Raw genomic sequence first — 25,282 nt, forward strand, 5'->3', positions numbered from 1 at the left:
ATAGCAATTTTTTTTTTATTATTATTATTTTGTATTATTATTATTGACATTTTGATCTAATGAATCCTAACCATTGGAAATAACTCATACCAGAGCTCACACTTTCTTGTTTTGCACCAGCAGTAGTAGGTCCCGAAGGTTGGCGATCCTCTATAAGAAGGCTTAAAAATCGGCTACGCAACATTGGGTCACCATCCTCCTTGACAATATAAATGGATGGATAATACGTGACTTGACGTTCTGTTTGCAAGTGTCCGATTATATTATTTACGCGCTCGGAAATGGCAGATTTAGTCACGGGTAACATGGGCACTTGACCTGACTTGACTTCTGCAATCGAATTAGCTCCCAACAAATCTTTACAGAGTTGGGGTACCGCTTGTTTACCAATCCAGATATAAATATCTTGACCATTCTCCATCAAGTAACAACCATGTGCTTCTAACTTTTCACTGGATAGGTTGTAGGCCGGTGGCATCATGAACTGACCGCCGACAGTTGTACCCGATACTTGCGGCATATTGTGAAGCGAGTAAAAATTGGGATGCACTAACTGTAACCAGGCATCCGTGGGTAACGTACGAAGTAAAATCGCGGTTTGTGATCGAAGATCGCCAGGAACGGCAGCATCATTAAAGGCACATGTTTTCAAGATACCCAATACCAAAAGCGGGAGTAAGTCTAATTCTCGGCAAATAGTTAATTGAGCATTGGATGAGCTCATGCCTAATACTTCACTGCCATAACCAGCACAGATATCGGTCACTCCCTTGGATAAATGATCTCTGCCATCACGCAATTTACTGTTGGCGCCCTTGTCAATAGCCTGATGACACAAGGTTCTAGCGATAGCAATTTGATCCACAGAATTATATAATTCGGAAATACTCTTTGTGACTGGGAGACACAAATTCATGACACGAATACGGCGCTCACCAAAACAAGTGGTATAAAGTAAAGCTGTTTGAAAATGAGCAAATGAAGATTGGATCTCTTCTTCAATGGCTAATTCGACACAATAAGATTGATCACGAGGTACATTGGGTAAAGCCATAATATCCGGAACTCGTGTAGTGCAATTACCGTAGAAAGCATGACACACAATACCTTGCGAACAACGTGTACGCATAACTGCTTCTAACCCAATCTCTTCTGATAACAGTGAGATCACCTCTTGCTTTAAACGCAAGGTATCGCCTTGGTTGACCGAGCTAAATTGGGGGTAATAGTGTGTTTGACCACCTGTGAAGCGAGGAATAACATTCAAAGTAGCAACATCGGTCGATGGACCAAATAGAAACATATCGGCACAGACTTGAGATTTAGTACATTCACCCGCAAATGTTTTATACCACGTACTTGATGCTGACATCAATGGGGAATCCAAAGTAGATTTGTTAGTGTCTGTTTTTGGTTTGATAATACCGTCTCCAATATTAGGAAGACTTGCTTGGAAGCAAACGATTTTACCACCTGTGGGAGACTAAACAAATCCATTCCCGCTCAATATATAAATTTTTTTTTTTGCCCTGATTTTTTTTTTTATGCTTACCAATAATTTACGTGCTGCTTGTAATGCTGAACCCAAACAGTTGGAAGGAGAATGCGTCGTTTGATACATTGTCTTCATTCTGTCCAACAAATCATCTACACCGCTTCTACATTCGAGTAAATTCACAATCAGATCTGAAGAAGCTCTTGGCAGATACATATCCGCCAAGTCACCCACAACCAAAATCTCAGGTTCTCCCCATGATAATTTATGAAATCCAACCGCACCATCTGTAGTGATGAAAGCCACCTTTGTACGTCCATCCTCGTTGGGGATATTATCCAACGAACTCTTAATCGCATCCGCTACTACACTGACCATCCCTGTCTGAATCGATTGGAAGGAAATGTCAATGACAAATACATAGACTGGTGGTTGTGGTGGTCGAATGGTATATTCTGCAGGTGCAATGAAATCCACACATCCATGATTTAATTCAAGTCGACTATAACGATCCGTCTGTTGTCCGGTTGTAATATCCCAATCGAATTCCTGAGGCACTACCGAATTTGTATTAGAGCCCTCCCTCATCAAACGCCTTTTCTTTATATCTATATATATATCTATATATACTTACCATCATTATCCATGCTACACATGTTACATTTCCATTGCAGTGCTCCAGCAGTAAATTGAACAAAAGGATTGATGTATGTTTTACAGCGGGAACAACGTGTCACAATCGTATCTGATACAACAGGAACTTGTGTCTAATAACTATTAATTCCACGCTGTTTCAAACCTGTCTTTATATTACCTTTTCGACCTGAGAGCTAAGATAAGGTTGTAATATGAGGGCCAAAGGTAACTTAGATTTCTTCAATAAGGTGTTGGAGTTTGGGAAACTGTTGACTGTAGCATGTTTAAAACAAGGATTCACTTGAGCAAAAGGTGAAGAAGTTGCAGTAATCTATTTAATGAGGGATCAACAAGAATTCGAATGCAACAAATAATGAGACTTACTTCTAAAGGAATGGTAGGACCAGAATGCTCCTTCTTGAAATCCTTAATGAGTGCAGGTTGGCCTACCAGAGAAACATCTTGTCTTTGTGGTGCTGTCGTCATATTGGCCATACCATGTAGCGCTTGGTTATATCCGGCTTGATAGGTAGCTTGAGAAGGCACAGGTGAAGCATAGGGTTGGGGAGCTTGTGGCTGCTGTTGGTATTGTGGAGATGGCTGAAAGGGTGATCGAGGCTGTTGGTAGGGCGAATGAGGTTGTTGAAAAGCGGGTTGAGGCTGTGCTTGATATCCAGGACCAGCAGCAGCAGGTTCTGTTTGAAAGCGAGGATAATGACGCTTTTGTTTTCTAGAATCCATCTGAGGGGATGGTTCTAAGGGAGATGGTGCTTGAACCCCAGGTTGAGCGTATCCGCTATTATTCATTGTAAAGACAGATGGATGAAGAAACCCTTCAAAAAAAAAGAAAACGCGGGTTATTTTTTTCTTTCTTTTATTTGGACTCCAGCATTTTCATTCTCCCATATCATGTGTCACAATCAAACAAAAAGCTTATTCTTTCTACACTTGTATTGATTTTCTTATAATCAAACATATCCAAGAAACCAAAATGTTGTCTTGTTGTTTTACATGTTGGATATTATCAAGTCTTATCTCGAACATAATAAGGACGTTTAACAAAGACCATTGTGCTTGATTCACAGAGTGCCACGTTTACATGCTGGCTTCACGTGTTACTGACTTTAGTGCGAGTTACTTTATTTAGCGTATTGTAGCTCATCCTGCAAAATTAATACACGCAACTTTCGTTTCTTATTTTCATTGATTGCAGCGTAATATAATATACCATATTTGGCACAGAGGATTTAATGCGTTAACAATACATGCTTCAATTAGAACCTTTTGTCTTGGATAATATATTTACTATAGATCATTTTAAAGTAAGCAATACCTCAAGTGGTCTAGACTTTTACTGTTCATTATGGCGATTCTTTTAATATTATTATTATTTTATAAAAATAAACAGTAAGTAGATCCAATTTCATTATACAAAATGCTTCAGCAGATGAAGTTGACACCTTTTTTGTTATGTGAACAATTAAAGTATTCTTTTATAAGTTTAACAATGAAATGAAAATAAGAATGTATAATACATTATAATGCTTTAACCCCAAACATCGCACAAATAGCGTTTTTCGTCCATGAGCTTATCAAGGAACGCATTTGCTTCCTCATCGTTATTCGCAGCTCCGAATGAAATAGCCATACTGACAAACGCACTACGGACATCGCGACTCATAGCACCACTACCACATACATAAACTGCAGCAGGCTTTGTATTTGCATCAGTAGGACAAAGCATATTCCAGACCTCCGTTGCATGAGATATCAAGGCATGCTGTACGTAACGAATAGGAGATTTCTCTTGGCTTCTTGAGAACGCAGCATGAAGATGGGTTAGCGCATCGGATTTGGCGTATTCTTCAAGCTCATCTTGATAAATATAATCTTGATCTGGTCTACGACAACCAAAGAATAGAACAGTTTCTCCCACCTGCTTGCCATCGTCAACTTGACTCTTGCGTTCTTGAAGGAAGCCACGGAAAGGAGCAAAACCAGTACCAGCAGAAATCATAATGATGGGCACACTAGGATCGTCGGGCATATCAAAAGTATTCTTACATGATTTTAGTTCAGTACGAAGCGACATGCCAATATCACCATTTTTGAGAAAGAAGGAAGCTAATCCACTATAATGCTTATCATTCACTACATCATCTACTACACCAACGGTTAAATGAACAGAATTAGGATATGCTATGGGGGATGAGGCGATAGAATAGCGACGAGGTTGAATGACCGTAACTGCGGCCAAAAACTGGCCCAGATCCAAACGGTTGACTTGAGGATACGCGTTCTGTAAATCCAAAAGAGTACGATGCTTCTTAACGAAAGCGGGGTACTGATCCTGATTACTGGAATCCGGCATGAGCAATTTTTCAAAGGTGGCAGCCGTATCCGGAGCAGTCAACTTTAATTGTGCAGCGAAACAAGCAAGCATAGCACGAGAAGGCGGTGAGGTAATATCAGCATAGCTTGTAAGCATATTACGGATGGTACAAGGTCCTTTTATATTTGCAGCAAGGGAACGAGGAGAAACATTAGATAGACTCTCTTGGTTGACCTCAAAGACAGAATCCAAAATCCAACCAAAGCTGATAGCAAGTGCTTCCACAGCCCCTTTATTATTTTCGGGGAAGACTTCCAAATGATCACCAGCATTATACAAACGACCTTTGTCTCCCACCGGAGTTAATTTAGATACATCAATTTCAATATGACGTGTACTACGTGGTGAATCATCTTTTTGAAGTTCATCATTTCGGCACAAGATAGAGTTATAATCACCGTTATGATTATTGGTGGAAATTTCCCACGATTTTTTATCTCTGGGTTGGATGAACTTGATATCGACGACACTTTGTTGATTGTTGGTAGTGGCTGCAGCAGCCGGTACGACAGATTTGTCCTCCGAAGCCTTGATGCCATAAGTATCTAGAGTATACGACCAGAAATGTGCGCACCATTCATTAAAGACAGCATCCATATCCTTATCGGCATCGCCTTCACCGCTAGAGAAGAAGCGTTCAGCGCCCAATTCTTCAAGCATGTTTGTGACCTTGATAGGAAAATGTTGGTAGGTACGCCAATTTTTATTACCCAAACCAAAGACAGCATACGAAAGTCCTTGCAGAACTGTTTCATGGCCTTGCTCTCTCGTTTTAGTATCGAGAAATTTATCAAATTGGACAGCCGAATCAGGAGGTTGACCGTTATAAGTAGCAGTACAAACTACGACCAATTCTTTATCCACATTTTTACTTCTGTCATCAGATACAAATTTTCCATCTTGTAATACTTTCCATTTATCCATCTCACAGAGGGTGACATTCTTAAAGCCAAAGTTTTTAGCCTGGTTGGCTAATACATTACTGTAGTCTTGAGCTGTACCGGTTTGGGTACCATACAAGAAGGTGATGGGAGGCAACTTGACATCTGAATTTTTGTCAGATTCGGAAACTATAGGAATTTTACTGGTGGCGGAAGGAGTCTCTGCGCGCTTTTTAGCGGCGACAGCTTCAGACCCGGCTTCGGGGAAGTCTGTACGAGGATAGATATTCATAAAGAGATCCACTGGTTTGGTTGTCATTTTGGGATCATATGTAACTTCAGGACCGTCATAACGGAAATCAAATCTGTTTAAAAGCATGGCTAGCACAGTTTTTGCTTCTTGTAAAGCAAAGGCCTAAATAAAACGAGGGTTACTTAGTGAGGTTTTTTGAAATCCAAAAAAAAAACAGAATTGTTCAGCTTACCATTCCAATACATCCTCGAGGCCCGGTGCTGAAGGGCAGCCAAGAGAACCGAGATCGCTTTTGTTCTTCTTCGGGTGTCCAACGATCAGGATCAAAACGCTCATGGTCGGGATAAATGTCTTCGTTATGGTGCATCGAGTAGACTTGGATCGCACATACTGTACCCGCTTTAATTCGGTAACCACCGGGAACAATACAATCTTCTTTACAATACTTTCCAAGACTCTTCACGGGTGGGTACAAGCGAAGAACTTCCTTGATGACTTGATGAATGTACTTGAGATTCGACACCTGTTCAGAGGATGGTAACGTGTCCCAAGTGATATGATTATCAGCGATTTCTTGAAGTACTTTTGCTTGGATATCAGGATGTCTTGCAAGTTCGTAGAGTGTCCATGCCAATGTGTTGGCCGTCGTATCATGACCTGCAATCAAAAAGGTGACGACTTGATCACGAATATTTTCGTCTGATAAACCCATGTTGTGTTCATCACGTGCGTTTAACATGAAACCAAGCAAATCTCTTTGACTGTCGGTTGCATATGGCGATTTTTTTCTTTCTGCTACCACTTCGTCTACAGTGTCATGCATCAGCTTAATACACTGATCGTATTTGCGATTTGCTTCAATGGGCAAGGATTTGACAAATTGAGCTTGTTGCATACGTTGTATAGACTGTCTTAAACAGTATGACATGGCCTGGATGAAGTCATTGGGAGGTTGGTCACGATCAGCTAGTAGGTTGAATTCGTAACCAAAGCCAATTCGCCCAATTGTTTCAAACGTAATATTTGTGGTCCAGTCTAGTACTTCAACCGGTTCTTCAGGTTTAAACTGTTCTAAAATTTTAATAGCTTGTTGCGTAATAATGCCCATTTCTTCTTGATAGACCTGTGTACAATAGAGAAGGTCAGTAATGAATTAGATTATCTGATGGTAATATTTTGTTTTTCACCTTGATGGCCCGAGGACTAAAAGCAGGCATGAGAAGCTTATGTGCAAGCTTCCAATCCATATCATCCGTGTCCGTAGTGAAAAGTCCTTGACCGGCAAACGCTTTGATCTCGTTAAGACCAGTGGAGGTAACTTTTTTTGTGAAATACTCTGATTCTTTTACAAAGATTTCAGCAATTTGTGGATCATTGGTGCCAACGATCTTTCGACCAAATATATTAATTTCAACAAGAGGGCCATGTTTAGCAAATTGACGATTCCAGCCTTCGGTTCTTTAAAGAGAGAAAGACGCGTCAGTATTTATAACTAAGAGTGCTACAGTCAATAAAAATATTGAATACTATACAAGTTGGGAAGCATTTCGTATAGGCTACCAACAAAAGGCAAGCAGGCAGGACCTGGAATAACATCTTTGATATGTGTTCTCAAGTCAACGTATACTACTTGTTGGCTCTTGATTTCATCGATACCAGCAAGTAATTTACCTTTTTCATCTAAAAGTTGGACATCACCATAACCATTGGCAATACCTAATTTTTCAGCGACTAGTCCGCGAATGGTATCCAAGTTGGCGCCCTGTCCAAAGCGGATGATGCGTCCTTCTTTTTCAATATCCTTGCAGCCTTTAAAGGCAACGATCAATGATACGGTATTGTCAGAAGACATAATGTAAGTAAGTATTTTAGAAAATGAAAAAGAGAGATAATAAATAAAAATACGGTTTCGTGTACGATTATGCAAAAAATTTAAAGTTCAGTGACAACTTTCCTTTCTCAACTTGGCATATGTTTCAGAAAATGCCTTGCGGTTTAGATTAACTAATGCGCACATTGATAAGGAAATTGACGCGACGTATTGCATTTTATATTAGGCATTGCCAGAATAAGTGTTTAACCATGTATTTGACCCACATAAAAATAAACATTCAAACAATTCCTAACAAATTTAAATTCACTTCTTTTACCAAGTTATAAAGATGGGTTGGACTCAAGATTAAGGTTTTACGATACTCTCCAACAAATAACATAAGGAATATTCCTAGATGGTCGTTGTAGAATTTGACTGACCATTTGTTTCTGCTCCTTGTGAAGCATGTATTCGCTTTCTCTACGTGTGTGTCTTCCTTTCATTTCTTGCAATCCCCAGATTTTTCTGACTCTAGGTTTCAGCAGCAATTGCGCTTTCCGTAACTCTATTTTTGAAGCCCCACCCTTACCCTTTATCAAGTCCTTTGATGGCGGTCTTTATTTTTGTAGAAAATAGAGTTGGCTGAAATACTCACCCTAATGAATAAAATGAGACCGTGACACTAAAGGACCATATATTATGTCTGTGTCGTTTTCAAATATACTACATTCATTAGATTTAATAGCTACTATAAACTCAATTTGAGCTTACAGATATAAATAGGTTGGTTTTTATTGGGTAAAAGGTTTACATGAACTCTCCCTTTCTAAATGACATTCTTAATCTATCCCACATACCGGATGGAGATACTGCAGGGCGAACATCCAAGTAGAAACTAAGAGACATAGGTTTCTTTGGATCCTGCTTTCCAGAGTAAAAATCAATCACGTATGTAACTTTCTCTCCGCATCTATCCACTACCCAATCGTGACGATCAAATGGAAGTTTGTAACTATAGAAATGATAAGTTTTAATATCCACTCTCTACTAGACTTTAATTTTCCTTTACCCAAACCAAGATCTAATGCGAGCTTTAGGTGTGATATCTTTAGGACGCCCTTCAAACTTTAACAGCATGGGTTGGTTGCACTCGCTATAATGACGGTTAATTATTTGTTTGCTTCGAGTAAAGAAGATAGAAAAGACCTACGTCTGATGCATTTTTTCCCATTCTAAAATTTTCTGCCATGCCATTTCATTCACAGCGTTATGAATGGGTACAACAACTTGCATGTCTTCTTCCTCGGGACTCCAGTTCTTACGTCTCATAGCGTTAAAAAACATCTGCTCAGAAGGGTAGACCCATAACTTGTCGTCGGAATTGGCGCGAGGAATCGTTGAGGTTTCTCTTTCCTTAGCAAGAGCAATTTTTTGATCGGCGTGAGCGTTTTGTTCTGAAACTTTAGGCATGTTATTCGTGCTATCGATGGCATCCGAATCACAGCCTTCTTTTGAGGCAGGTAAGAAGTTTTTGTAAGTTGCTGGGTCGACAGGACAAGTTTGTGATTGTTCGTCTGCAGTTGGAGGAAGGAAGTTCTTATATGAATTATGATCGACAGGACAAGTAGGTTCTTCAACCTTCTTATGGTCAACGGGACACTCCTTTGGTGCACTATGGTCTACTGGACATTCTTTAGGTGTGTCAGACATGTTGTAAGAAAAAAAGAAAAAAAGAAAAAAGGTAATGTAAGTAAAGAACACAAAAAAAACGAGGCCGCACAGGGGATAAAGTAGAAACACATCGGCAAATCAAAATAACCAGGGTTCAAACAAATTTTTTATTGATCTTCATCCTTTGTAGACTCCATAGCAGCCCAAACATGAGGTGGTAAGCTTGAGTCATATTCATCTTTATCCTTTGGTTCTATTTCATTTGCCTTCTTTTTCATTAAACCTCTAGTATCTAATGATTTCCCTACTAGACTATCTAATTGGGGACGGATAAGTGAAGATGAGGCTAGACTCTTTCTTCTACGTGGAGCAGGAAACTGTTCTGATAACATTCTATCAGAATACGAAAAATCATAATTTGCGAAACTTGAGGCCAAAATGTCTTTTCTTTTTGGTGAATGATGCTTATCATCATCAGCCGTTTTTTCTTCCTCATCTGGTGCTGGATAATGGATTGTTATTGGCACGGAGGTTGCAAACATCGATAAATTTTCATCCTCACTTTGGCTGTGGTTTGTGCCAGTGTCTTTTTTCAAATCAGTCTTTAAATCAAAATCTTGAGTGAGGTATTTACTGGTATTTCTCTTCTTCTTTATCCAAGAAAATTTCTGGTCTATGTCAGAGATAGATTTTTTTAAAGAAGTAGATAACAGTAAATCATTGCTTTTGGAACTTGCTTCCTCATCAACATCCTTTTCCTCCTCGATTTCTTCCTTTTCCTCTTCTGACACTTGATCATCATCATCATCTTTTTGTTCGTTCTCTTTATCGTCATCTGAAAACTCTTCGTCTAAATTAAACATGTCCTCCTCTTCTTCCTCCGATTCACTATCTATTAAAGTAAAAACATCAGCCATCCCACTCATAAGCCATCTTTGGCAATTACTCACCCTGTTTGTTTTTTAATGAATTCAACCCGTAATAATCAAGATTCTTATTCTTAAGACTACTACTTATAGCGGATTCGTCCAAGGCAAAACTTAATCTTTTTTTTGTAGGTTTTTTTGGTTCCTCTTCATCTGGTACGACAGGTGCAAATCGAACATGATTTTTCTTTTCATCCACCTGACTGTCTGCCACCTGAATCACCTTTGACCATAACTGATTATTTTCGACCTTGGCATGAGATATCAACTCTTGGGTTTTCTTTTCTTCCTGTAGCTTAAACTCCTCGATACGTAATTTTGATTCCAAACGAATCTTTTCGATCGATTGGTCCATCATAGACACGATTTGTTTGTGAGTAGAAACAAGTTTTTCAGGAACGTCTATTGATTCGTATCATATCAGTTTACTGCTCCAAAAAATAAATTAAGAACAAACCTTCCAGACTGGGCATTGGGATCAAGTTCTCTACGTTATCCTCTAACTTTATATTGAAAATTCGAGAATAGTTTGTATTATTCTTCAAATTTTCAATTTGTTGACCATACTAAAAATAAAAATAAAAAGTTCAAAACTTGTAGCTGTAAGGTCCTGTTAGCACTTACGATTGCGTTTTCATGAATAACGACACGACTATACCCACTTTTATCAGAAAGAGAATATATTTCACCACAGTTACAGTTAAGACAACTGGTTGTTTTCCAGCCTGCGTTTGCTTTAGTCTGAGTTAATGTGACGAACTCCTGCATGCAAATGTACTTTCAGTGATCTTGATCAAAAACAGGCATTCGTTTCTTACCGTTACGATGCCTCCCATTCCCAAGTCAAACTCCCAGCCTGGTGTAGGTTCTTTGATAGCAGCCTGTGCTTTAAATTCCGAAAGGTTGTCATTGGTATATTTTGTGGAGAGATGTATTCTGATGTTGAGACAGTGGCAAGAGTAAACCACAAAACCTGACATCTTGTGAATTGTTATATTTACTTGAAAAAAAAGAGGTTGTATGCCTCTTTTTTTTAGGTTGTGAGGTTTTAACGGAGCTCGAAAGCTCAGTTAGAAGTAGCACCAAAGGCGCCGTTTAGTTCAGTCAGGCGGATGTCGTTCTGTCGATTCGAAACTCCAAAGGCTTTCAGACATCTGATATGTCACAAAATTAGCAACTTCAGCTAGCTATTATGCGTTTTAAAAGACACGCCAAAGTGTATACGGTATGACTTTTTTTTTAAAAGTATGAATGTACTTTTATATGAAAAAGGCGAGAGAAAAACCCACTAAATCATACAGCCCTAACAAATTCTTTTCTCTCTTTTTTTGTATGCAAAAACATCGCTCAACTCTCTGGAATAGTATCCACATCGTTACCGATACCAATATTGGATTTCCCGCTTTGGTTACAGAAAAAACCCAATAAACTTAGACATGTAATAATTGTAAAACTTATGACAGTAAGCCGTATAGTATTACGTTCCATCATGACAAAAAAAAAAAACTTTCATTTATACTGGATTATAAAATGTATCCTTGATTTAATAGTTAGAAAAATTGATTGTTGCCAAGAAAGAGAACTATGAGAACCGCACAGTATTTATATGATTTCTGAGTTCTCATATGGTCTTGGTCATTTCATATAGAATCAAACGGGATCAAGGCACCTCTACATTCAGATAATAGACCGGTAGAGCATTATTTAAGGGCCTGATGGTTTGTCCGTATCATTTTTTGCTCCCGTGATTGATATAAATGGGTCTACTAATCCACATACAGTGTTTACGGTCTCAATTAGCGGATTTTAAAAGACCAAGGGTGTTCTCAAGCAAAATATTTTAACTTTCAACTATGGTTCAGCTGCTTCACTGTTGTCTTAAATTTAGTCTTAACTCGAGTGAGTACTGTAACAGGAAAATCTCAAATTGTGGAGTGGAAGTCCTTTATCTTCGATTTTGTTGCGTAATTCAATACGATTCTCAACATGTGGGCTTCACCCAGTTCGTCTGTAGTATCAGCTCTCTGTAAGCTATATTCTCTTTTACCTATTTTTGGGCAACATGATTATTCATAGTAATTGAATTCTAATAATAATAACAAAAAAACTGCTGTAAATGCTCATGACTGTACCCATAGATTTGAAGATACCTATCATTATATAAATTGGTCATTATATCGTTAATTCCCAGTTACTATTAAGCTATTGACAAGATGCCGAATCTGACAATAACATCATGTAAACTGTTTAGATGTAATATTACAATCTATTAAGAATATTTTGTACTCTGTCTTTATTTTCGCTAGCTAAATTATGTAATAACTTAATTCTCAAAGATCCTTTTCTGCTATAAATATAAAGTAGCACCTCAATCTTGTAAAGAAGGGATATTTCATTACTCTCATAACTCCTCTGAGTTTTAGCCTTTAACTTATTACCCAAAGAGCAGTTTGAACCAGACGTTCTGGTATTGTAAAAAGTTATTTATTATCATATCAATACAAACAGTATACGCGGAAAGCAATCGAAATAATTTTTTATTTTCAAAGTGAATATCCTTTTTTCTTCTTATTCATTGTCGTCGGCATCATCGTTGTGATCGAGCTTATATACAGATATAACTCCATCATCAATTCTTTCTTCCTTCTTTGATAACCTTTCTATAAATCATCCATAGATAGGGGGATCCACAATTCCTTACACCAGTTTAGTGTGCTGCAGTTGTTTTCAGTTTTTGACCTTTTTTTGTTCTTTGCGATTACGGGTATGTTTGCTGCTTTCAATGGACCATCTTTCTCAGCGATCATAACCTTTACACTTAAGCAAAGCTCCTTTAGTATAAATAAATTCTTCAGCAACTCAGAAATTCCTCCCTCTTTCATCTCCTTTAGTGACAATGGAATAGACATACTACAGATATCTTTAATTACATAAAGGTTTCGTGATTCGAGATTAAGACCATATACATAGCAGGTTGTACCAGCCACAACACAGAGAGGCATTTGTAAATTCTTGATTTTTTCTTGATTCATACCGGGAAAGTCTTTAATAAGCTCGTTCAAATGAATCTTTGATGATATTACGGCTTTCAGAAGATCTTTGTAATATTTGCTGTCGGTTTCTTTCTTGGCAAACTCAGCGTTACCAACACAGTGTAAAAAGTATTACGTAAACTTTGGAAACCCGCTCTAAATTTCGAAAATCAGCATTTAAACAAACGCAAGCATAGGTCGCCACAATCACTTACAGGCATACTTTTCTAAGTAAAAGTTACCCCCACGTTCAATCTTAGGTCCATTCTTGCATGAGATCCATTTTCAAGTGAATAAGATGATATGGTATCACCCCAATGAGCCATAACACCTGAACAACGAAATACAGTTTCAACAAGATATCCCCAAAACTTGATGATATAATCCTGTTCTGATAGAAAGCCTCGTGCCTTTTCAGTAAACAATTCAGGCGAATAGAGATGTGCCTTTAGAATGTGTTGATATACGTCACGAACAATATCATATTCATCATGGATTCTTGAATACTTCATATGGTTAAGGGATTTCTTCAGGAATTAACGTTAGCCATCTTCATTGAGTACCAATAAGTCTTCATACTTTTGGACTGTTCTTAAATTCACAGCTTTTCGGATAGGTGCAAACTTATTTTGGCAGGCTTGGGAGGCTTCTTCCGAAAGTTGCGAGAGTTGGCTACCTGTAGTTTTGTCCGTCATATCCAGAATACTATTCATACCAAGAGTAACAAAATATCTGCTTTTTCTGTCAAATATTTGGGAATTGCTTGCCAATGTACCAATAAAACTGCCAATAGAAGAGCTTAAGCCAGGGACGAAAAACCATCGACCCCGTCGACAATAATTCTTTGACGGGGAGGCTGGGAAGAATGATTGCTACTTTGTTTTCTGGAAATGTTTAGACCTTCGTATTGTTTTTAAATGTATTTTTTTTATACCACTTACAGCAATTATGGCTAGGACCAGCCAGCCAGTATAAATACAACCATTTATAATGCACCCCTGCTATAATGCACAGTAAAAAAACTGTTATCCACAGTGAAAAAACTGTTATTCACAGTGAAAACTGTTATTCATAGTGAAAAACTGTTATTCACAGTGAAAACCCGTTATCCACAGTGAAAAACCGTTATCCACAGTGAAAACACTGTTATTCACAGTAAAAAACCGTTATCCACAGTGAAAACACTGTTATCCACAGTGAAAACACTGTTATTCACAGTAAAAACACTGTTATTCACAGCCTGTGAGTTCCAAAAAACTCAAGATCCCTGCTATAGGAGATCGCCCTCCTATAACAAAGACTAGCCGCAGCCGCAATATCGCAATATATCTTTTTCGATTTAGCGTCTTTTGAAAGAAACAAGAGTCATTACTAACTAACCTTTTTACGTTATCTGCTACTTTCAGACGATATAAGAAGTATGTTAAGGGAAAAGAAAAGGAGAAGAACAAAGTGTGTGAACCAGCTTTATTTGTAGGCTGATAAACAAGCTTATGTCAGGATGATTTAATTGCTTGTTTCATGATCCGTAATGTTTGAGCCTTTACTTAAAATAGAAATACTTGCAAAAACCTCCCCAGCAAGTCAGAACTTGGTAGTTGTCTATCTGCGTTCCAGTAGTAGCTTGTACTGACAGTGAGGCAGATTTTATGGAAAACAAAAATTGATCATCCTATGAAGTTTAAACGATATGGCATGTCAATCGACGTAAAGATGTGTAGACCATCACGTGATTCTAAAAAATAAATATTGAAAAAAACGTTTGAAAAAAATACGGAGTTCTAGACATTTCCTGTGTATGGATATGCGCCAAGTCAAAGAAGATTTATTTTTATTTTTTTATGACAATTCGAATATTGGTTAGTTGGTTTAAGAGAATCCAGCAAAGCGTGATCCCTACTCCGTCAGGATAAAGCCGTTATGTTTGGTACAAGCTGAGCCAAAAGCCCTTGGTCTCTTAGCCAATCCAACCATTTTTTGGATCAATCGTTTCGTTTCTAAAAAATGACACTAAAAGGTAATATTATAAACTGTATTATTTTTTCTAATTGTGTACTGTATTTTTTTTTATTTTTTTTTTTTTGTATGTATTTCATAAGCTGGCATGGCCGATGGTTGTCTTAGTGAACATTTTTTAATACTTGAATGATATTTGATACATCGTTGATGAAGCTTGGAGGAGGGTGGTATTTCAGAATTTCTTTTGTAATCGATACTTTCAGTAAAGGAAACTGGATGCCCAATACCCAAGACTTGAAGCGGAAAGAAGCTTTCTTAACTAAAAAAAAGAAAGAAATATCAGTAAGCTTTTTATTGAAACTAGCTCTCTATGAAGGGGCCGTTAGTGGAGATGACAAGAGGGCTATACCACACCTTCTATCAAACCATAGAAAAGGACTACCACATCCTTGCAACACTTTGGGACTTCAGAATAAACATCAGCCAGTCAAAGCTTCGTGTTATTGTACCCGGTTCGTTTCTAAGCCAACTACCCACGAAGGCATTGATAATTTAGTTACTAGCAGATGATACAAGTGTATTTACTTGCCTCCTTATTCGTCGGAATTGAGCCCTATTGAACAATTTTGAGCTATTGTTAAAAATAGTGTTAAGCGTAGTAAGTTCGATGCTATTGAGGGATCTTCATACAAGAATTACTGAGGCATGTAATAATGTTCCTCAAACTACATTAAAAAACTGTATCCAACATTCCGTCAATGGTTTTTTCAAAGTGATTAAATATAGAGTCTGTATAAGTCGAAAGAAATATTAACGCGAATCGACTACAAAAATCCGCTGATTGGATTTTCCAAAACCGTTAATTGATTTTTTTTTAATGTGAATTGGTTTTTTTTACGCAAATTGCGTCTTTTAAAATCAGCTAATTGAGATTGTAAGCACTGTAAGATTTCTCGTATGTGCTTATATTTCTTCTAATTTTCCTATTCTCGTAAAGCATGTAAACAAATTTCCCCAGAATTCTAAAACCTGTCGGATTATTAACAAACAATGAAATTAATATCGCAAGTGGAATGGCATCAGAATCAAGATAGCATTTCAGCTTCCAAATTTGAACAAAATTTAGCATGTTAGATTTTCAAACTGGCATGTCCAATCCAGCATTATATATGTCTATATGCTTATCCATACTCGGAGAAAGTCTATACCAGCAGAAATTATGCTGCAAAAGCAGCCAGGGAGCACTGACAATGTTGACAGCTCCTAACCTATATTGGCTGTTTAAGCACCGGCAAAGTAAAATCGAGATTCTTCTGGACTATCCTTCCACAAAAAAAAAATATAGCTAACTAACCGTATCAACAATCATGCAATATATCTTCATAAAAACGTATGTGTTTCAATTAAGCACACTAAATAAATTTGATCATCAACCCCAGGTGGCTCATTTTAATAACTTATCGGATTAACATGTTTTGAATAAACAGAAACTTTAAAACTAGTTGTCAAAAGGGAGATCAAGTTGTATTTTGCCTTTTTGCATAAACGTGACTGTTGATGGACATGGAAGAATCCTAGAATTGCTTCATGTAAAGCTATGCTCCTTTGTACGGCATGATCCCTTTGATTGCCGAGAATATTTGCGCAGGGGGTGGGGGACAAGGGAAACACTGGGAGATAATATGATTCTATAAAATTATTGATAATAGTATAAAGTACATGTGTCCCATGTAGTAAAAGTATATACTCCAGTTTCAATCGTAAACAGTCAAATGATGAAAAATAGACATCGATCATAATTTCATTAGATAATTACGTAACAGAAATAATTAATTTATAAATAATATGGTATTCCAAATACAGGAAATGATTTATATATAGTTGTTTTTTTGTTAGCCGGGAATATTAACCGACTCTTGTTTATATTATCGTCAATAGCTGAGAAGTATATATTCGATCGAATGACGAGATACCTATCATTAATGTACATGAACAAGAACCCTTTTTCTCCTTGTAATTAAGTTAGAATGAAATAAGAATTAGGCACAGGAGAGAAACCTAGATCGAAATGTACATGAATGTTGTTACCGAAAAAGCATGATTTATTTGTAAAGGAGAGGAATAACTAAGACACGATGATGGTATCTATATTACGTGACGATTAGATTCAATTGATATTGATGGTAATATAAAAAGGTTCCCTCGGATTTAAATACGAATAAGGTACTTTATAATGGCATAAATTTATTACTATATTTGCACTGATCATCTTACTAGTCATGGCGTGATGATAAAGTAGCATACGTCGTAATTGTAACTATAATTCTCGTTTTACCATTGTTACATAATACAGAAGAAAACGAGGAGTTGTACTCTTTCTGACCATGACTATTTTCTACCTATTTTTTTTCTCGGGTAGATAAACGGCCAAAAAATAAATGTTTGTTTGTGGTATTTGACTGCCTACGTCTGTTTTCAAGTCTAGTTTGAGGCTCATTTATGTACCCTTTTTTCTTCTTCTCCCAGTTACTTTTGAAAGGTCACCAATTTAATTTTTTATACGATGAAAGAAAAAAAAAGAAAAAAAACTTCCCGGGTGCATGACTACTTGATGTTCGCATTACAATAACAATGCAAATAAGAAAACCCATAGCTTGATTAAAGTTACTGACGCAGCCCTACATGATATTTCATAAATTCGATTTATGTAATAAATATGTTGCTGTATTCCCGTAATAAGAAAATTTGTGTATAAATTTGTCTCTTTGATTTTGGGTTTTTTTCTTTTCTCTTTCCTTTTTCTTTTTTTTTTTAAAGCAAAAAAAAAACAAGACAGACCATCCTAACCCTTTGTTTTTGTCGAAGAAATTCATAATAAATAAGCCGCTCAGTATTCCGGGTTACAGAACAAAAAGCAGCAGAACGTTCATTTCAATCCATTAAATATTTTCTTAATAATATTTGTATTTCCTCCTCTTTCTCCTTACAAGAATCCCAATAATAATATAATAATAATGTCCAGAGGAAGTGTTTCACATAGTTATGAATATATATCAACTTATTCAAATGCAATTCAACAAATTGTTTCAGAGTAATATATGATGACACAATAATGCTACTGATATTTTCAAGCTAAATCTATCTTTTCTTTAAATAGTCGCTTTGTCCTTAAAATTCGTCAACAGCCTATTCAAACTCGACTTAGTACGACGAATGAAAGAGGTACCAAGAGGCGCGGTGATAATGTGCGTGATGATCACTAACATTCTTTTAAAAAGATCGTAGACCATTAGATCCTCCTCCTATTGTCCAAATTGAATTAGACAATTCGACTCCACAAGAGACACAGTAAGCCTCCCTTCTAAAAATCTTCCATCTTATATTTATGAATTTATGTTAGAGATTTTTTACAAAACCCGTATCTTTTCATGTGTGTCTCATTAGTTCACCCTACAACGCATGAAGAAATAATAAATTCCAATCATAATACATTGTCAGGACAGTCATCTTCGTCCATGTATAAGCTCAAAGATATAAATAATCATGGTAATAATTATTAGATATTTTTAAATATTAAAAAAATTAACATTAACGTGATATTAGACGGCGGGTTTTTTGTATTTGGCGATGTCTCTGTCAAATTGGAAGGACAGTTTAGATTGAAATTTTCCATGTTTGAAATATCTAAATTAGGTGCAACTAATCTGAAATCTATTTATTCCAACCCATTTCAAGTGTATCCTTCAAAATCATTTCCTGGCATGCTTGAGTCCACTTTTCTATCTCGTTCATTTTCAGACCAAGGTGTCCGAATTCGAATCAGAAAGGAACATCGAGTTCAAATGTAACACGACTATTCTCCTTATTTATGCGATACATACTGACTAACCGTCTTAATGATATAGGACCGGATCCCGTAAAAGAAAGTTGTCGTCACAAGATGAGGCTTTGGAATTAGATGAGAGGCCTTCGTTTGTTGACCGGTCTCATCCAATATTTCAGCAGCAACAGCAAAAGAAATTTATTCAGCCACAACCGCCAAATGCTTATCCCGTCCATTATCAGCGAACCCCGCAATACCATTGGTCGCCTATCCAAGAAAACGGCAGCAGTTCATATGATAACAGAAGAGGTAGCCTAAATAGTATAATGACGGCAAGTAGTGACTCTAGTTTAAATCCTCGTCGATTGTCTCATATTGATCGTAGACCGAGCGTCCCTTTTTCACCTCCCCATCAACCTTATGACAGTAGTAGAGTAGTAATTGGATCAAATGATCACAATGATTATAATCATAAAAACCACTACCAGGCACCGCATCATTATCCAATGAATATCCACCACCGTAGTAATATGATTCCTTCGCCACCACCCCAATCATCCTTATTCAAACCAGAACTTCGAAGATCCAGCTTGGATGATGCATTATCAAACCACAGCAGTCAAAGACAGTCAGCCGATCCTAATTATTACAATCCAACCTATCATCGTGAATCACGGCGCATGTCATTACAACAGCCTAATCCACAAATCATACATCCACCATCCAGAGTTGGTGGTAATTTAAGCAGTGGGGAAGTGATTCATCTGCCCCCTTTACGTTCAATTGTTTCTAGCAATACTCTACAACCAGATTCTCCTAAACATCACTATCAACAGCAAGACGGCATTGGCGAGGTAGACGCAGCAGTAGCCATGATGCAATTAGCCTCCAGGCGTCAAGCTGAGGGCAAAGTAAATTATTAGTAGAGCAATTGGGGTCTGGAACTTTTACAATTGTTCATTCTTTTCTTTTTTTTTTTTTATCGAATTTTATTTGAGACTATATTCTCATTTGTTAATTATTACTATTATATTTAAACGTATTATGTACAGTTTCTTAGCCCTTACCCTCCTCGTTCCTCCCCTTTTTTTATATGATCCTTCTATTTATTTATGCACTTTTTTTATACACATAGTCTCTTTTTTTTTTTCATACCAATTAAATTCGTCTATATTTTTTTTTATTATTTATCTTTGATAACTGATGGCCTTATTTCTTTTAGCCTCTTTTTCATCTTGGGCAGCTTGAATAGCATCATAGAACTCCTTGGGCTTTAAATGACCCGTCAAAAATAACATTTCCTTTCTAAATTGGTTAATACCAGCATCTGTCTTGGAGCTAACGACAACAACGTCCTTGACAGCATTACGAAGAGGTTTAAGGTGGTCTTCTATTGTGACGATACGCTTTGCCAACTCTGGTAATTTAAGTAAATCACATTTGGTCAAGACGATCTGGAATTTTGTTTTTTTGCTGTTCAACATTCTAAAGAACTCGGTATCTGCTACTTTGACGCCATGTCTTGCGTCCAATACAACATAAACTCTCTTTAGTGTTTCTCTTTTTGTAATATATTCTTCCATCTATCCAAACAGGTTAGAAAAGTATATTTAATTTTGTTGTATGAGGGGAAAGCGTTCGCAAGCCTACCAATTCTCTCCAAGTCTCTCTTTCAGCTTCATCGACAAATGCAAAACCATAACCGGGCATGTCAATCATATGAAATAACTTTCCAACATTAAAAAAATTGATCTGCTGTGTTAATCCCGGCTTATCTGAAGTTCTGACGACACTGGATTCCGCCAAACTGTTAATTAAACTGGATTTACCTACGTTGGATCGTCCTTTTTATGCAAAAATGCGAAATAAGTAAATATCATTATAAGAAACCATGTAGACGAAAAAAAAAAGGGGGGGGGAGCTTACCAACAAAAGCAACTTCATCGAGAGATTCTGGTGGGAAAGAAGTGGGTACTTTTGCACCAGCAAAAAATGAAAGTAAAGGAAACTACAGGAGCGTCAGGAACATAATTACCCCTTATGTATATATAAAAACTTACAGCATATTTTGGCTCAGGTGGAGGACCAACTCTTTCTGTATGTTGCAATCGCTGTTGGTCACGCTTTGCTCTTTGCTTGTGGACACCAATGAATTTCTTTGTTTTTAATAAGGTACCGAAGCCCAATTTATCAAGCTTTTCATAAAGTTTAATGGGAGGTGAAATTTGATTAAACTTTTGTCGATTAGATAATTCTGGCTTCTCAGCAGTTGTTTTCTTTGGGAGTGTAGCAAAAGGTCTTGAAATGATTTGTTTACTTTCGATCGTTCCGAATCTCTGTAAAAGAGTAATTGCTGATTTATGTTGCATTTTTCAGAAAAAAAGAAAAAAGAGATCGATGAAAGAGACCGGGGGTTTTTTCTTTTTTTTTTTTTTTTTTTTTTTTTATCACTGCTGTCAAAATATTAATCTTTAGATCTTTTTTTAATGTTACAATCGTTTTTTTTAACAACTTGCAAACAATATACCCAAGCAAGATACTTGCATCATAAGGTTGTAACACGCCCTCAGACGATTTATGCACTTTCTTCCTCGCCCGGCAAAGCAGGTGTTGCTGTCGTTCGTATTTCCGGAAAGAGCGCCAAAGAAGTATGACTCATTTAATTGAATTTGTCCCAAATGACTAACTATTCGTATAGGCCATTAACAAAATGACTTTGGCTCCCGGTGGCATAACTGACCCGAGAAAAGCTTATTTTAGACGTATTCGACATCCTTTCTCTGGCGAAGTATTGGACAGAGCACTTGTGCTTTGGTTTCCCGGTCCACATAGTTTCACAGGCGAAGATTCTGTGGAACTTCAAATTCATGGTGGCAATGCCGTAGTTAAAAGTGTACTGGGCGCTTTACATGAAATGACAGACTTTAGAATGGCCGAGCAAGGTGAATTTGCTAGGAGGTACAAGAATTTTTTTAACAAGAACTAGAGGGAAATATTCACTCTCTTCCCCCCAAACATTAGAGCTTTTGATAATGATAAACTGGACTTGACGGAATTGGAAGGTTTGGCAGATTTGCTGAATGCGGAGACTGAAGTTCAACGTCGTTTAGCATTAAGACAGGCAGAAGGTGGATTAAGAGTACCCTATGAAAACTGGAGAGAGAAAATTGTCAAATGTATGGCTACTACCGAAGCCGTAATTGATTTTGGAGAGGATGAAAATATTGAAGAAGGAGTGATGGATCAAGTGGTTGCAGACGTGATTGAATTAAGAAATTTGATTGCTGGACATTTAGATGATAGTCATGTCGGTGAAATTGTCAGAAATGGTATTCAAGTGGCTATTGTTGGTCCTCCTAATGCTGGTAAAAGTACCTTATTAAACCGATTGGCTAAGAGAGAGGCTGCAATTGTCTCCGATATACCAGGTACAACTAGAGATGTGGTAGAAGTAAAATTGAATTTAGGCGGGTATCCTGTAGTAGTATGCGATACGGCTGGTCTGCGAGAATCCACCGATCTGATTGAATTGGAAGGTATCAAAAGAGCTAAATCAAGGTAGTGTATATAAAAGTGCTTTACATGTATAAATATTAAACTAGTTTATAGAATCCTATCATCGGATATCAAGATCTGTTTACTATCTTTAGATGGTGATGCTACCATTGACCCAATTGTAAAAGATATTATCGACAAGGATACATATGTAATTTTAAATAAGGAAGATGCTGCGAAAAATACAAAAGACATCGCAAACATGGTTACACGTATAGAAAAAGAAACAAGCGCAAAAAAAGTCTGGACAATGAGTTGTACGACTGGCCAAGGAGTGGATAAATTTCTGACACAAATGATAAATATTTTGAAGAACAAGTAAATGGATTTGTCACATGCTTATGATTAATTTTAACACTTTTTCTCTCTAAAGATTTGATTCATCGATTGGTAATCCTGTTTTGATCACGCAAGCTCGACATAGAGAGCATTTGGAAGAGTGTGTAGCATCATTAAACACATTTTTAAGTAAAGTCTTTATTTTCGTACTTAAAGGTTAATATAATCATACTTATATTTGAATAGATATGCCGGATGAGGACATTGTTTTATCAGCAGAAGAATTAAGACAGGCAGCAAATGCGCTAGGAAGAATTACAGGAAGGGTTGATGTAGAGGATGTGCTAGACGTTTTATTTGGTCAATTTTGTATTGGAAAGTGATTTACAGATTGCCGTTATAGCAACTTCAGAATAAACCAAATATACATAAACCTTTTTTTAATGAATTACTGTAACAAATAAATTGGTTTAATAAGAGTCGCCAAGGGTTAAAGAAATGATGTAAAAAGAAAAGGCGGGTCAATAGTTTATTTATGTGATATACGAGAGAGAAATATTTGCATATAGTCATATTAATACCGTTTAATCGCTGTCGTCACTGTCGAAGAAAGACTTCAGTTCCTCAAAAATTTCATGGAGTTTTTTAACCTTTTCAAGAAGACCTTCTGAAACCACAATATGTTCGTGGGATTGCTTAAATTTCTTCAATATATGGTCTGTTTTTTCATGGGATTGTTTCTCTGGAGAGTCCTTATACATGAACTTGATATTATACGGAAAGTCTTCACCTAGAAATTTTCTACAGACGGGGCAGTAATCCAACAATTTGCACCAAGAATCGATACTATAGCAGTTCAGTATGATATTTTTTACGGATATGTTACAGCTTTTTACCAATCTCGATGAAATGTGTGGCCGCAAACAATAGCGCACATAGTAGAAGAAGACTTTTCTGAAAATGCTTTACCACATAGAACGCATATGGGATCCTTATCCATCATTTCGTAAATAAATTTATTGAACGTAAAAGAAAAAGATAATCGAACTCTGTTTTTGGTGTCAATTTATATCAGTCTATCACTTATAACGTCATAAATATAATAGAGTACATTTACATTGGCGCATTACTTTCAAAATTAATTAAACGGACCAAAGCATTTGTAGGTTTTGGTTTTAAGTCGTATTAAATAGCTATTTTGGAAGCTTTATACTTATTAGATCTGCTATCTTGATTCTGAATTCAGCACATACTTCATAAGACATTGATTAAAAGCTACAAAATGTGGTCAACAGCGCCAAATGTATAACTTGTGGTACAGATTTTTTATCCTAGATTGGGTCGCTCCTTTTTTTATTTTTAGATACCTTTTTCTTTTGGTTTAGTCCGTACAGACTGTAATAAAGAAACTCCCGTTCTATTTTGACAGTATCAGAATGAATTGATAATGTCGAAAGTACTTTTGGTATCATTGCCAAAAATAAAAAACGAGGGTTTATGCGTCACAAGATACAAATTATATGGATTTCATGCATATCTAGGTTTTACATTTTCTTGAAATCTTTCCATAATGTACAAGTCTGTTTTATTCGTCGCAACCCTACTTTGCATATTCGAATTTGACTAACTAGAAAATTTTTTGATAGTACAGACTCTAAAATAGTAGCTGTCATGGCTTTGCACTCGGTATTTTGTGATACATTTTATGGAGAGGAACATATTTTGCAATACACGTCTATGCTGATGCAATTATTTTTTTAGAATAAAAATTTTCCTGAAATTGATAGAGCAGATCTTACGTATATCCATCATATTGTCATCCCTATAATGTACCCAAAAAAAAAAAAAAAAAAAAAAAAAAAAATAGATTGAATTAACAGAGAACAAAAAAACCAAAATCATTTATCCGTCAGTGAATGTTGTCATTGGATTTGCTTACATTTGAATTTCAAAGCTGTTGATACTTGCAATTGACACACTCTATTATAAGTTGATTATCTGTCTTATAGTACAATAATTGAAGTTAGTCGCATTGATATGTGGGGTTCAATTTTGTCAGACAACAAATGAATGCTACTAGTTGTTCAATAATAAAAGTTCCTGATAGAATAACGTTATGATTTCTGCCACTATCATATAGTCAAACCATGAAAGCTCCTAATATTGGTAGTGTAAGCTGTGAGGTAAGTCATGACCACAAAGCATCTAAATTGTACAAGGGTGGAATCAAACATTCATTCATATTGTCTCGCTGTTTTTAGTAAACCAAAAACTATCATCCTTCACAAAGGAGATACCCCTTTTTTAAACAAGGTCACTCTGAATATATTTGAACCAAAATATGTCTAACCTTTATTACCAATATTGGCCAAGGCAACTGGTTACAAATCCGAATTATCGAGGTTTTTCAGATTTAGCACACATCAAGACTTTTTTGAAGGCAGAAATTATACTAACCAAATATTGTAGTCAATATCACTATTGTACGCAACTTTTGCCATACTATTTATTTTAAAGGGACGTGAATTTCCTTTAAAAGCCAATCCTGTCATTTTCAGAGTTTTGAT

General features: G+C 36.7%; 10 protein-coding genes across 10 annotated transcripts; 2 read left to right on the forward strand and 8 right to left on the reverse strand.

Moving 5' to 3' along the window:
• Nucleotides 1–7: 7 nt before the first annotated feature.
• EV154DRAFT_544528 (Sec23/Sec24 trunk domain-containing protein) lies at nt 8–2,959 on the reverse strand. The gene is made up of 5 exons (XM_051604606.1): nt 2,516–2,959; nt 2,310–2,462; nt 2,130–2,262; nt 1,553–2,052; nt 8–1,483 (listed from the first exon to the last, which is right to left on the reverse strand). Exons 1-5 carry the CDS (start codon nt 2,936–2,938, stop codon nt 41–43), a joined length of 2,652 nt encoding a protein of 883 aa, XP_051455853.1. The 5' UTR covers nt 2,939–2,959; the 3' UTR covers nt 8–40.
• A 718-nt stretch (nt 2,960–3,677) lies between these two features.
• EV154DRAFT_592248 (cytochrome P450) lies at nt 3,678–7,531 on the reverse strand (the record flags this gene model as incomplete). The annotated part of the gene is made up of 4 exons (XM_051606912.1): nt 7,190–7,531; nt 6,845–7,115; nt 5,890–6,780; nt 3,678–5,819 (listed from the first exon to the last, which is right to left on the reverse strand). Exons 1-4 carry the CDS (start codon nt 7,507–7,509, stop codon nt 3,678–3,680), a joined length of 3,624 nt encoding a protein of 1,207 aa, XP_051455854.1. The 5' UTR covers nt 7,510–7,531.
• A 676-nt stretch (nt 7,532–8,207) lies between these two features.
• Nucleotides 8,208–9,246, reverse strand: EV154DRAFT_514661 (cytochrome c/c1 heme-lyase). The gene is made up of 3 exons (XM_051602166.1): nt 8,681–9,246; nt 8,540–8,623; nt 8,208–8,482 (listed from the first exon to the last, which is right to left on the reverse strand). Exons 1-3 carry the CDS (start codon nt 9,178–9,180, stop codon nt 8,278–8,280), a joined length of 789 nt encoding a protein of 262 aa, XP_051455855.1. The 5' UTR covers nt 9,181–9,246; the 3' UTR covers nt 8,208–8,277.
• Nucleotides 9,247–9,284: 38 nt separating this feature from the next.
• Nucleotides 9,285–11,087, reverse strand: EV154DRAFT_514666 (uncharacterized protein). The gene is made up of 4 exons (XM_051602167.1): nt 10,692–11,087; nt 10,525–10,633; nt 10,092–10,469; nt 9,285–10,033 (listed from the first exon to the last, which is right to left on the reverse strand). The coding sequence occupies exons 1-4, from the start codon at nt 10,833–10,835 to the stop codon at nt 9,309–9,311; spliced, it is 1,356 nt and encodes a 451-aa protein (XP_051455856.1). The 5' UTR covers nt 10,836–11,087; the 3' UTR covers nt 9,285–9,308.
• A 1,889-nt stretch (nt 11,088–12,976) lies between these two features.
• On the reverse strand, nt 12,977–13,210 carry EV154DRAFT_408358 (uncharacterized protein; the record flags this gene model as incomplete). Its single annotated transcript, XM_051595353.1, has 1 exon — nt 12,977–13,210. A coding segment is annotated over one exon (234 nt), but the record flags the coding sequence as incomplete, so codon positions are not given.
• Nucleotides 13,211–13,641: 431 nt separating this feature from the next.
• EV154DRAFT_423832 (uncharacterized protein) lies at nt 13,642–13,914 on the reverse strand (the record flags this gene model as incomplete). Its single annotated transcript, XM_051596163.1, has 1 exon — nt 13,642–13,914. A coding segment is annotated over one exon (273 nt), but the record flags the coding sequence as incomplete, so codon positions are not given.
• Nucleotides 13,915–18,486: 4,572 nt separating this feature from the next.
• On the forward strand, nt 18,487–18,906 carry EV154DRAFT_538878 (velvet factor; the record flags this gene model as incomplete). Its single annotated transcript, XM_051604312.1, has 2 exons — nt 18,487–18,604; nt 18,662–18,906. The coding sequence occupies 2 exons, from the start codon at nt 18,487–18,489 to the stop codon at nt 18,904–18,906; spliced, it is 363 nt and encodes a 120-aa protein (XP_051455859.1).
• Nucleotides 18,907–20,054: 1,148 nt separating this feature from the next.
• On the reverse strand, nt 20,055–21,300 carry EV154DRAFT_514671 (P-loop containing nucleoside triphosphate hydrolase protein). The gene is made up of 4 exons (XM_051602168.1): nt 20,942–21,300; nt 20,808–20,889; nt 20,532–20,725; nt 20,055–20,464 (listed from the first exon to the last, which is right to left on the reverse strand). Exons 1-4 carry the CDS (start codon nt 21,248–21,250, stop codon nt 20,069–20,071), a joined length of 981 nt encoding a protein of 326 aa, XP_051455860.1. The 5' UTR covers nt 21,251–21,300; the 3' UTR covers nt 20,055–20,068.
• EV154DRAFT_553079 (tRNA modification GTPase TrmE) lies at nt 21,249–23,173 on the forward strand. The gene is made up of 6 exons (XM_051605103.1): nt 21,249–21,529; nt 21,580–21,839; nt 21,903–22,439; nt 22,491–22,754; nt 22,810–22,904; nt 22,962–23,173. The coding sequence occupies exons 1-6, from the start codon at nt 21,368–21,370 to the stop codon at nt 23,096–23,098; spliced, it is 1,455 nt and encodes a 484-aa protein (XP_051455861.1). The 5' UTR covers nt 21,249–21,367; the 3' UTR covers nt 23,099–23,173.
• A 57-nt stretch (nt 23,174–23,230) lies between these two features.
• On the reverse strand, nt 23,231–23,718 carry EV154DRAFT_592250 (uncharacterized protein; the record flags this gene model as incomplete). Its single annotated transcript, XM_051606913.1, has 2 exons — nt 23,231–23,561; nt 23,612–23,718. The coding sequence occupies 2 exons, from the start codon at nt 23,716–23,718 to the stop codon at nt 23,300–23,302; spliced, it is 369 nt and encodes a 122-aa protein (XP_051455862.1). The 3' UTR covers nt 23,231–23,299.
• Nucleotides 23,719–25,282: the final 1,564 nt, after the last annotated feature.

Source organism: Mucor mucedo, assembly GCF_025094135.1.
Source record: "Mucor mucedo strain NRRL 3635 chromosome Unknown EV154scaffold_70, whole genome shotgun sequence".
Lineage (NCBI taxonomy): Eukaryota > Fungi > Mucoromycota > Mucoromycetes > Mucorales > Mucoraceae > Mucor > Mucor mucedo.